Source organism: Canis lupus, chromosome 12, assembly GCF_048164855.1.
Source record: "Canis lupus baileyi chromosome 12, mCanLup2.hap1, whole genome shotgun sequence".
In the NCBI taxonomy this organism is placed as follows: Eukaryota; Metazoa; Chordata; class Mammalia; order Carnivora; family Canidae; genus Canis; species Canis lupus.
In genome coordinates this window covers 33,922,034-33,934,945 of record NC_132849.1, presented here as the reverse complement: position 1 = coordinate 33,934,945, position 12,912 = coordinate 33,922,034, and the positions used below count along the sequence as shown (strand labels likewise).

Sequence of the window (12,912 nt, the reverse complement as noted above, 5' to 3'; positions counted from 1 at the left end):
TAGTTAAAAAACTTACTAAAGAGGCTCAAAAGTACATTTGAACTGGCAGAAGAAATAATTAACTTGAAGATAGAGCTATCGTTCAAAAATGAAGGCAAAATAAAGACTTCCCCAGATAAACAAAAGCTGAGAGAATCTGTTGCTAGCAAACCCAGCAGAGGAAGACTACTAAAGAAAGTTCTTCAGGGTGAAAGCAAGGAACCCCAGATGGTAACACGAATCCACAAAAACAGAGTGCTAGTGACAGTAATTAAGTGATTACATAAGATGACACAAATGCATATTTTTTCTCATTGCTTCTGTGAACTGATTTAAAAAGCAAACTGTATAAAATAATATGTATGTAATGTATCGTTGGACTTAAAAGGCATCTATATATAATACATTGCCAATAACTACATAGAGGAGGTGGGCCACAAACGGTAAAGCAACAATTGTTACAATGTATTATTATCAGAGTTGCCTCATTATTATATGTAACACATAGTACAATAATACCACAAAAAAGGAAGACAGAATAGGGCTACCTAGGAGGAACACCTCTATGTACCCTGGAATCAAGCTAGCACAAGTCTGCAGCTGATTCCGAGAAGATAAAGCATCCACTAAACCCATCCTCAAGAAACCATTAAATGAAATAACAATACATTAAAAAAAAGAGGAAAAAATACGTTAGAAAACTATTCTCCGTGCAAAACAAAGCAGGAATAGAGGAATAAAAAAGGACATGAGGCATACAAAAGCAGAACTGCATTTCAGGTTCTAAGAGCGGGCTGCTATGAAGCGTATGATGGCAGCACTACTTACTTCTCAAACCACAGAGTGAGATTAGTGGTGTGCCGGATCATTTTTAGAAGATTGGGAGAATTAATTTCTTTGTCTTCTTTTGTCCACACACTTCCAACTAATTCTGATGGCTGTACAGCTCTAAAATCATCAAGACACAATAATTCTACATGATACCTTTGCCTCTAGCACGCTGCTTTATTAAGTAAATGAGGTAAATAAAATCAAACACCCACATAAAACTTCTTTGAACACCAACAGAAAGGTTTATGAAAACAAGGCATAACAAAATCTTACAATTATGGGTATTTTTCTATTTCTATGTGTGTATCTATATACTTATATCATCACTTTATAGTAGCATTCTGCTTTGGGCAACATTGGGATTTTTCATAACATCTTTCCCAGCACTTACAAATACTATTTAATGAATTAGGGTGACAGTGTAATTTGGGATAGTTCTTTTAAATAATGGTATCTGTTATAATAATCAGTTCACTGAGGATATAGTAACCACTGTAATTCATAAATCTTTTTTCTTCCCCTAAAGGAGGCAGGGGAACATACCACAGAAAGCTCCTGCGAAATAAATAAAGTAGATTCTAATACATTAGGTTTTTGGGAAAGTGATGATTTTTGGAGCAGACAGAGATCTATAAATTAAGTTCCTTTTATTCATGTAGTTATTAAAAAATAGTTTGTTATTCTAAATTCTAAATAGTCCCCATTTAAAATGAGAAATACACTGAGACAGTAGTTACATTAATGCAGAAAAACTAAAAGAAGCTATGACTGGCCATAACTTAAGTTCACAACTACAAGGGCAGCAGCTAACTTACTGAATGTAAGTTACTTTGTGCTGGGCAATGTGCTAAGCACTTTATATACTGACTATTTCCAATCTAACAATGGCCCCAGGAATAGGTACTGTCATTAGCCCCATTTTAATCTTGAGGAAGCTCAGGGACACAAGAAGGCTCAAGTTGCCCAAGGATACCAAGCCGGTGATTGGTAAAGCCAGGATCTGCACTTAGCTTTACCAGCGGGAGTGACAACAGACACAACCTGTAAATCCAGGCAGAACAGGGGAATCAGGGAGAGAAAGAAGGGGAGGCTGTCTATCCATCAAGGCTTTACTACTACACACTTCAGGCACTAGCTCATTTATGTCTTTTAACATTCCTATAAGGCAGAAACCAGTATTTCATTAAAAAAAATTAACTCCTTTGAAATGATTTTTCAGCTTGAATGTCAAATTACATACCGATACAGATCTGATTCAAGTAAAGTGAGTTGTCGAGCAATTTCTATTGGGTGTAAGGTGAGCAGGTCAAAAGTCTCTATGTGCCCAGGCCTGCTTATATGCCACTCGACTGTGGGAGGTGAACTCTGAAATGTAATATTATGACCTGGTCCATTGTCTCTTGCAATTTTTTTCCTTTGGATTATTTTAGTGATGGATTCAACCCATTTTTTCATTGCTTTACCTGAAATACATTATATTTTAAATGACATTTAAATACTTTTCACTCAATTATTTTATTCTTTTAAAATATTTTAAAATTAGACAGGTGATACTTAAATATATCTTTGCTATTACAAAGTTCAATGATCAAAATTTAAAAAAAGGAAGTTCCCCTTTACCATTTCCCTGTTCCCTATCCTAATCTCATGCTCCTTCCCATGGCTAACCACCATTAACAGTCTCGTATACATTCTTCCACGTCCTTTCTAAATAAAATTAGAAAGTAACTCATTCATAGAGATTTCTCACCTCCACTCTTCCAAACTTCAGTTCAAAATGTTATTTTATAATCCTCCATAAAAAAGACATGAGATTTATAAGAATAAACTATACACATTCACTGTTAACCTAATTAACATTGCATTTTATACACCAAACAGTGCCAGGGGCTTGATTCCTTCATGTTAGAGTTTCTGATGTGACTCTGTTTTGTACTATGCATGAAAGTACTCTCATTTAACTCTTTATTTTCTGATTCTCATTTAGAGTGCACTATGGAAATTAGAAACAAGTTTGTCTAGGACATTCTTAGACCTACACAATCATAGAATCTTTGAAACTCGAGGGGATATGATGACACACCAGTTCCTAATTGTCTTCTGGTACACAGACCTTCAGATAAGTGGAAAAATAGCATAAATTGAGACTTTTTTTTTAGCCAGTTCAAAAATAATCAGTAAGTTGATTTACTAAATGAAAATACACCAGGTCAACCGGGTGACTATTGAGGAATTTGTGAATCAAAACGTTTGATGAAAATTTTCAACTTTTTCAAGTGCTTATGCTGCCACTATTATAAACAACTTTTAACAACACTGAACAATAATGACATCAGTTGATAGTCACCATAGTGGTACTTTTACATGTAAAACTAGGCACTTAAAAAACAAAACAAAACACCATACCTCTCACTGTTCCAATAAATTCTTCCATTCGCTGCAAAAGATCTGCATCTCTTTCAAAATCATAGAAGTGGTGCTCCACCCAATGCCGACATACATTTAATACTCTATGGCATTAACACAGAAGAATAACTGAATTACATGGGAACTCAGACATAAATGTTTATCATGATGAATTGTGTAAATTAAAAGAGTAATTCTTTCCAAATTAAATAATTTTATCAGTGGCTTACACTTTTGCTTCCCTCATTTTACTTGTTACCTCCTCCTGCTTGGAAAGATCCTTATTTACTTCAATTCTGAAACCAAAGCTCAAGACAGACTTCACTACTTCAGTTATTTCATTACTGCTTACCGCAGTTGTACAGGCTGTATGTATTCTTTTCTAAACCTTTTTAGTTCTGCACTCAAGGGCTGATCTCCATTCTCTATAGCTATGCGATCAGCTTCTGTTGGCTCAGGCTCTGGAATTTCAAACCTAACATAAAACAGAACAAACTAATGAAAATACCAATAATATCAAATTATACAAACTGAAAACTACAAACCTTTTCACTAGTCAGCACAATAAAGAGAGCAATGTGAAAATTAACTACAGACATACATACATTATCAGTGAAAACAAGTAAGGCTTCTATAAAGGTTTAAAGATCTTACTTTAATTTTTAAAAAATAAATTAATATTTGCCAATATTAAAAAAATGAGAAACATAATAAAGAATACATGCAGAGTCTAAAAATAAATGTGATTATAAAGTTATGGGACTGCTGTTCATTTTTGGCTTGTGTAATCACTCTAAATCAGCTAACATAATACTTTTTAAGGGTAATGCTTAAAAAGTTGACTGTTCCTTGGGTGGCTGAAACACTTTTCTTGATTATGGTATTTGTTCACTGATAAGCTCCATTTTCTTCAACATGTGATATATTTGAAAAATTCTGTTTAGAACATCTAAATCATCAAAATTTAAGTTTCCAGAGCCTAAATTATACATTTTTATACAGTTCTTTAACTTGACTAATTCCATAAATTTGAAATTTCCCATACTGGGTTTCCATGTAAAAAAGAATGCTCATTTTTATATTTCAATGATCAAAACTAAAAGATTATTATAATATAAATGGTCATCTAAGAGATGTTAGTTCTTAAAAAAGTACTCATGAACTATAATTTAAAGCTCATATAATTTATTTCTGAGAAACATGTAGGATCTTTTAGCTCAATCTCTTTAAAAAAAAAAGAATTTAAATATTTTACATTAACAGACCTTTCTATTATAAGACTCAGTAGTTCTTGAGGTTTACAAAAGGATCTGTATGTTGTAAGAAATGTCCGAACAAAATTGGGATCTAAGAAGAAAAAGGAAAATTATCTTATTAAAATCTTTGATTCAGAATGATTAAAGCTATTATCAACATTTTCAAAAGACAATGAACAATTTTAAAATTCCCAAAATGTTCTGACCACATAGAATGCTTTGGACTTTATAACAAATTGCTAGCCTAAGCCCTTACTAAAATCAGTGGCAAAACCAGTTACTAAGATTCTGTATCAACTTAGTTCTTGACCTCTGTACACTCTGAGTGGCTGAACTTACTAAACTCCTCATCAGCCGCAGGAATGCAAAGGGAAGAAAGGCAAAGAGCATGGAAACAAGCTTCCACCTGTTACCTGATCTCAGAACATCTCCAGTTGGTTTCTATCTACCTCATGAAGAGAAAGGCCACAGTGATAACCCATTACTTTTTCTGACATCCAGACTAGTTTATCTAGGATCAGCTACCTAGATTCCTTTAAATCATGTTAAGAGAGCATTCAACTAGAAACTGGATCCTAGAATGCTGTAGATTAAATACAGTTTCAATAAATAAATAAATAAATAAATAAATAAATAAATAAATAAATAAATAAAATAAATACAGTTTCTCAATGATTTTATTTGCTAGAGGTCTTCATTAAAACTGCTAAAAGAAGCTTACAAATACCCATTAGTTATTAAACTACTAAATGTGTGAGAATATGGATTTGGTTCTCTTCACAAGTCCATTCTTTTTATTTCAAATAGTCATGGTAAGAGTTTAATCATAAGAGCAGGTGTCTCCAACTCTTTCCGTGAGAGAACCTACTTTTCATTCACATCTCCATGAAGTAAATCAGGAGGCTGACAGAGCGTAGTAACTTCCCTAGGTCTGGCCTACTCCAGTCTATCCTTGCCAGTTTTCTCCCAGGTTGTGGAGAAAGGCTCCTGCCACCAGCACAAGAGACCTGGGCTGTCATCTTCTGCACAAAGAGGGGGAGAGACATTGTCCCACAATGGGAAAAAAAAAAAAAAAATCATTCCCTCCTATGACTCAAATTTCATCAAGGTCCACATTTAGTTATCAGGCTTTAAAAAAAAGGAGGTGAGAATTCATAAACTTTTCTTACTGGGAGCATCCTTTTCCTGGTTTTCATTATGGACTGGTAAGCTCTAATGTAATGAGAAATTCATTGAGAGTAGCAAGTACCTTTATTTTTGTTAGGCTTCACACTGTGGATCCTTTATGAATACTATCGCTCTTCTATTAGCATAGGATTTACCAAGAATCAGAGTTAATTTGTTTGGAAAATTTCTACTTAGGCTGATTCTTTCTGATTAAGAACCACTGTAAAGTTAGCCTTAACATAAAATAATGATAATATATTAAACTCCCTTCCCCAAAGTAAATGCTTGGTTTTATCACAGAAATCTATTTCTGATCTGTTGGTATATGTGGTCATCAAGATAATGAATTGATTTAAATATCAGACAACTTGAATTTATAAGGTTTTTTTTTAAGTTAAAGAAAATTCACAGAATAAAAACATATTGATTTTAAATGCCCCTCTCCTCCTCTACCTTCCAAGTCTAGAGTGGGGTTACTGATAAAAGTAATTCAAATATATACAATCCTTTAGTAATTTCCTCTCTGTTGGTATCTTATTGTTTGTCTTCAGTTACAGAGTTCCTCAAACGTTAAAGACTAATGTCTCATCCAGAAGAAAAGATTTTAGAACAGAAGGCTGTACAAGATTTTAAAACAGAGATTTATATCGATTTCATCACAATCCTCCCTTTCAAGAATCTACTTCCTGTTCTGCAAATCTATTTGTAAGGTGAGGCCTCTCAAAACATCATATGTCTAGGAATCAAAAGCAGTGGCCACTGCAGAGATGCTGAGCTGTCACTGATGGAGAGAGCTCAGACCCTTAGCAGACAGTGTTCCAAGTCTACTTGGATTCTAGCTGTATTCTAAATTTAAGCTGACCCCTCTATTTTAAAGGAAAAGTTTATTTTGGTCTAAAAACCGAAAACCAATATTCAGATCCATTTCTTCTCAGAGGCCACCTAAGTTAGGCTAAAAAGTTGTGGGATATCAAAGGTACTTTTAAACTGAAAAAGAATAAAAACAAGTTCTAAGTAAATTATTCTTTAAGAAAACTGCCTATTTTTAAAGGCAAACTACTTTTAAATGGTCTTTTCATCTTCAACCAAACCAAAATTTCTGGTCATTTCAGTATCTTAGTAACTGATGACAATGCGGGGAAAGTCCTGACATGCCTCGGTCCCACATCAGGCACAGTTCCTGCTATCTGTTATGTAACGTTCTCCAAGGGCACTCACATAATTACTCCTTATGATTTCTGTGAAGTGAGTGGGGCTGATGTTTTTCCTTTCTGCTTATGAGAGAAGTAGCTAAGACTCATCCAATGTCACACAGTAGAGTGGCAGAAACGCAACCAGACTCTAGATTGTGTGATTCCTAATTTTATGCTTTTTTCCTACTGTATCACATAACCTCTCTGGACTAAAGGATCCCTTCAAGTTTTCACAGCTGTGACATATAAATACAAAGAATAATTCTATGAGTTATGTAATCAATACAGAAACTTAAATAAATAAATGATTAATTCAGAATGTAGCTGTAAACTGCTAATCTGGTTAAAGGCACTACAATGTCACTGAAAAATTAGCAGGCTAATTGTGATTCTGTAATTCTTGTTAAGCCTTCTTCCAGATTTTAGGAAGTAGCAGCTGTACCTTCCTGTACACTGTATTCAGAAGAGGAGTTTCTGAAGCGGGCAGTGAAATAAACACTCCCACAATCATCACTGTTGTACTAGATTCTAAAGTGACTCAAGTTTAAGTTGTTTTTAGCTTGATTAGAAATAAGAGCAGTCTTGCCAAAAAGAAAAAACCAGCAGAAGCTAAAAATAAACCAAGAAAACTTGGCAAAAGTTTAAGTACTTTCAAAAAATATCTTACAGGCTGCATATATTCCCAGGCTTGTATTGATTTAGACTCCATTTTTGGTTGCAAGTGGTGCAAAATTGCTAATGAATGAAAAACTTTTTATATAAAGAGAGGACATAACATCTGTATTTGAAATTTTAAACAATAAAAGGGTACATATTCCAGAAGCTATTTTTATCTCTATTAACTTCCCCTCTTCAGTGATTCTAACATGTACCATGTCCCACTAACCTCTGGAAACCTTTATCTTATGGATGATGTGAAGGACTAAGATAATTTGATATTTTAAAAATACCCATCAATAAGTACAGATTATATAATTTTTGTAAGGAAAAAAGTCCTACCTACTCAGGCAATGATAAAAGCTAAGTCTTATCCTGGTTCTGTTGGTTGTGAGGCAGCAGCTATCTACCTGTATTATAAAATGATGTTTCAGAGACAGATGGAAGGCAAACACATTAAAAATACAAAAGCCAGGCTGCTTTGGTTTCAGAACATAAGCACAAATATTTGTGGAGACCATGAAAATTGGCTAGTTTGAGAGTCTCCTTCTCTCCTTTTCTCACTTGCTTGTGGATGTAAATCCTGCAAACCTCCTTCTCAAACATGATTTCAATATCAACAATGATAAAAACTTCCTTCTGGTTTTTCTTCGTTATTATTTTAGGTACTAGTCTCTTCTACTAGATTCTCAAATCCCTGCACTAAGATTTCTACACCAAGCTCACTAGCTGCTGTTTCCTTCCCTCTATACAACTCTCCATACAAATAGTTGCTCACTCTCCCATCAAATCCTTGATCCACGTTATTTTGAACAGGAGCTGCAGGTTTTTTTTCTGCTGATCTTCTAGCTGCCTTTTCTCCTTCACTTGAAAACTATTCTTTGAAAAATACTTCATTGCACAGTTCTTCAAAATCTTAGGAATTCAAAATATACCTATGTTAATGTTCAGAGGACAGCATGCTAAATTGAAGGTGATAATGCAACTGTTTTTTTTTTTAGGTACCTATTTTGATTGACACTTGACATTTTATTTGGCAAGGTCAATGAAATTTATGAAATATTTGTTACATGGAGTTATTTATGTCAAGAATGCCCCTCCTCCCATCACCATAGTGAACTGCTTTTAATCAGGATGTCTGTTCATGTGATAATTCTCCCTTTAATACAGCCATTTAAAAAGCCACAAGAAACAATAAGCTCCTCAACAAGGGTTTATAAACAATCACTCTTGAATTCCTTAAAAAAGGAAACAGACGCTATGCTGACGCACAAACATTTAAAAAAATTATCAGAGAGTTTAAAAATAGAACAGCACTGCCCTATAGATCAAAAATTGTTCAAAAGATTTTTTTTTTTTTTTAAAGTTAAGACACCCAAACTGAACTTATATAGGCCACAAACTCAAAAGAAATCTAATGCAGGTTTCTGAGGATTTTCTGAGGGCATAAAATAGAAATAAATATTTTAAAGAAAACTATCAACTGGTACAAGTTTTTTCAATACCATTTTCTAGAAAAGAGTTCACCACGTATGGGAAACACCTTTTTCCCACACTTCAATATGAAAAGCTTTTATTTCCATATAATGTCAGTTCTGAATTTTCCCTATCTCGAGGTCATCTCATTTCTCTAAAATAAGATTATCGAGTCAGACACACCATTACCAAACATTTCTTCACTCATGTCGTTTTAAGTCTCAATAATTAATTTTTGCTTTATCTCCTATAACTCTGAAACAGAAGTAAAATTCCTACTCTCATCTCTTCTTTACATGCATTGCTTTGTGTTCTCTTAAGGTAGGTAAGAAAAGTCTCTTCATATTCTTATCAGATTCAGAGTGATCTAACAAGATAGTGTCCCCTCTCCAGCATTTGAAATGAATTCCAAAGTTCTGATGTAGTTAGCAGATTACTATATTTACAGAAATACTGGATCTGAGAGACAAGTTATAAATCAGATTCCACATAAGAACCCGTTGGAATCTTTTAAGCAAGTTAAGCATTTTCTAATTTACCTTAATTTAACTTTTTCTCCCAGAAAGCTTTCTTTTATAGGACAAACAACACCAATAGACTGGGTTTTGTTAAAAACTAAAATTATGATGCCCAATACCTAATGGTATACTAAAATCTATGCATTAAAGTGGAAGTTTGTCTATAGTTAGAGATGATTACCTATTTCAATAAGAGAAAAGAATTACTCTGCTTAAATCTTCACAGTAAACCTGTGTTTGCCCATTAATGAACAACCCATTTATATTGCTTGTAATTCAAACTACACATGAAATTCTATTTTTATTATGTGATAAACATAAGAAATATATTTTAATAATGAAAAAATTAGCCTTATATGAGTCACTGTAACATGGTATAAAGTACAGTCTATTAAGAATCAAGAAACCTAAGTTTTAGTCCTCATTCTGCAATTGGTATGATTTCTGGAAAATCATGTAATTTTCAGGGGCCTTGGGTTTTTGTCTGTTGTTTGAGGAATTGGTCATCTTGTCTGACACTGCAAATCTATAGCTGTTTCAAAGTTATTGTTAAAAACACTTGAGGGATCAAGTTGGCTGAAGCCACAGTGAAGTCTGAATCAAGTAAGGTTAAACCAGTTTTTCTTCTGGTTTTTATGACAATTTCTGACCAACCCATAAGCTAAAAAATGTTTGCAAGTGATGCTTAGTGGATATTAAATTTTCTCATATATTATAGCCAATGTCTTTTATTACAATTCTGTACAATATAATAAAAATGTACAAGTTAAATGTTAGCTTTTATTTCAGCCTAATTTGCACTGTATGTTCCAATAAAAATAGCTACCAACCAAATGAACCCCCCACTCCACCAAAAAAGAGAAGAGTAATAATTCTAAAAACAAACGGTCACTTGATCTGTTATTATTGTTGTGAGGACTCAAAGTACATTTAATCTGGAAGAGTCCTTAAAAAATAATTGTTTTCATGTTTTACAAGTTCACAGATGATCTAATAAAAACACATTCCATATTGCCAGTAACATATTCAGTTAACATATTCATACAGAAGAGTCCAAATAAGCTAGTAATTAATACTATTTGTACGTATTGTAAACCATAACTCAAGAAAGCTGCTTGTGTATTCCAGTTACACCAGTAATATACCGTAGTGACATATGTTAAAATATTCAATTAAGCTTCAAAAGAAGACAGAAAAGAAAAATGTCAAAAAACCTTGGCCACAACACTTCTAAAATTAACACTGGCATTTTATTCCTCGAGAAATTAGTAAAAGGAATTTTTGAAAAACTTTAACTTTTTAAAAAAGTAAAATAATCTTGTCAGTTTAAATGTGAATACACTTAGGCTTACAAAGTCCTGTAGATCTAGAAATTTCAGTGTTTTATACTAACTAGAAGTAAAACCATTGAAAATACTACTCTATTCAAAAGCTAAAGGTTAATATAAAGAAGAGCCACAATCAAAAATAACTCACAAGACACTACAGCAAAAGTACTATGTCTACAGACTTGGCTAGCATTGTGTACATTAAGGAGAAAAAATAATCAAGACTACAGAAAAACTCTCAGCTATGCTTGTTCAAGTTTTGTTTTAAAGTGTTTTCAATTCAAAAAATAAATAAAAAGCAGAGTTTCCAGAAAATATTTAATTGTAGTTCTGCAACTGTTTACTAATAAGTTAGTTCTGTGAAATGCAGTTTTTAAAAAAAACTTTATCAACAATCAAGTTTTACAGAAACAATTATATTAAAAAATTTGGAATCTGAAAATGTTTTCCAATTTAAATGCCACTATGGTGACATAATAAGTCTTCTTTAGCACTTTCTACTTAACATTGCTCTACAGGAAAAAAAAAAAACAGTAAAACTTTTGTCTTATGTAGATAAAAATCTAAGGATTAATTTAATACAGTCTAAGAACTCAAAGCAAAGGTATTTAAAATAAAAAACAGTTTAGGATGTTCATGCTAATGAAATCAGTGAATCATCTAAGACTGAGAATAATGTGGCAAGAAGAACAATTTGAACTTGTGTAACAACCTTAAAAATTCTTAAAAATCAAAGAAAGAAGTATTCTGCAACCACAAGTTTCGAGTAATTTAATGAAACATTTTTGTAGTTGATTTTGATCTTAAAGAGTACACAGAAACTGATGAAGATCACAAAATAGGTTAGTCATATTAATTACTGAAAATTATACCTCTCAAAAAGTTTTATATAACATAAAAAAAGATGCTAGAGTAATCTGTTTCTTTTTTATGTAAAATCTTAGGCAGCTTATTTAACTTTCCTGTGCTTTTTTTCATTTTTGAGTCAGTAAAATGAAAACACTGATAGCAGAAGTTTCTAGGTGAAAAATCAGTAGTAAAATTGGAATCCCAGAGTAGGTTTCTTGCATGATCTTCAACGTGTTTCAGCTACTGCCTGCTACTACCAAATGGAATCTGTTTAGAGAATCCAAACTGCTTTTAATAACCTATGGAAAACACTAATATTTTACTATGGAAAAGGCTAGCTAGCAAAAGAACTACCAATTGGAGGCCAAATAAAAATTAAAACCAAAACAAAACTGGCTTATTTATCCCAGAGACATGTGGAGATAATGAAACATGATATTAACGAAAGTGTTTTGATATCACTGATAAAAATATTCTTTTTTTTTTTTTTTTTGATAAAAATATTCTAACTTGATTTTACTTTTTTTGCAAAGAGGCCCTGATAGTTTCCAGGCCATTTAAGTAGTTCTGACTGGACATTTAATAAATCAAACAGATTAATATTATCAAATGCTATTCATCTTTATTACAATGGATCAGTTAATGGGTAATCTTTAAAAGTTTAACTGGTGCCAGAACAGTTTCCAGAGAGAACTGAGAACCCATTCAGAGGACTTTAAAAAATGAAAAAACAAAACAAACCAAAAGACCCCCACCTCCCTTAGAAATACACATCTCTTAGAAATAAGAATATATTTAAGCAAGAAGTATAGGGATGGAGGTTAACATTCACATTCAACTACTTCAGAAGAGCATTTATGTTATAAGATATACGTTTGAGTTTATAGATCTTTGTAATAAAAACATTCTTTGAAATTTTACATTTATATTTACAAAGAGCTTTTGCATATAGTCGTTGATCTGTTCTTTCCAATAACATTCTAAGGTTGCTGTTGGGATGTTGATTTTTGGGATGAAAACTGAGGTCTGGGACCTTAGGGAACTGTGACAGAGTGAGGGTGTAAATCCAGATTTGGTGCTCTTTCCACTATACCATAGGCTACAGCACTGTACAATTACCAAGCTTTCTATCGTGTAGGAAAGTTGAAGGTTGAGGAACATTGGATTATCATGGGTTACTTTACTAGAAGAAATAGAATTACTTTAAAAAAAAAAAATCATGTTTGTTCCTAAACTCTCCCAACATTACATT

At 32.9% G+C, this 12,912-nt stretch overlaps 1 protein-coding gene across 2 annotated transcripts in view; it reads right to left on the bottom strand.

Annotated features, from left to right (window-relative positions):
• The window catches only part of SOS1 (SOS Ras/Rac guanine nucleotide exchange factor 1), a 140,015-nt gene that overhangs the window by 24,214 nt on the left and 102,889 nt on the right, over window positions 1-12,912 (bottom strand). For both annotated transcript variants that reach the window (XM_072770432.1, XM_072770433.1), the window contains exons 11-15: window positions 4,482-4,563; window positions 3,569-3,691; window positions 3,217-3,320; window positions 2,051-2,273; window positions 808-927 (exon numbers count right to left, since the gene is read on the bottom strand). In XM_072770432.1, the coding sequence (XP_072626533.1) occupies window positions 808-927; window positions 2,051-2,273; window positions 3,217-3,320; window positions 3,569-3,691; window positions 4,482-4,563 (652 nt within the window). The remainder of the gene's footprint in view (window positions 1-807; window positions 928-2,050; window positions 2,274-3,216; window positions 3,321-3,568; window positions 3,692-4,481; window positions 4,564-12,912) is intronic.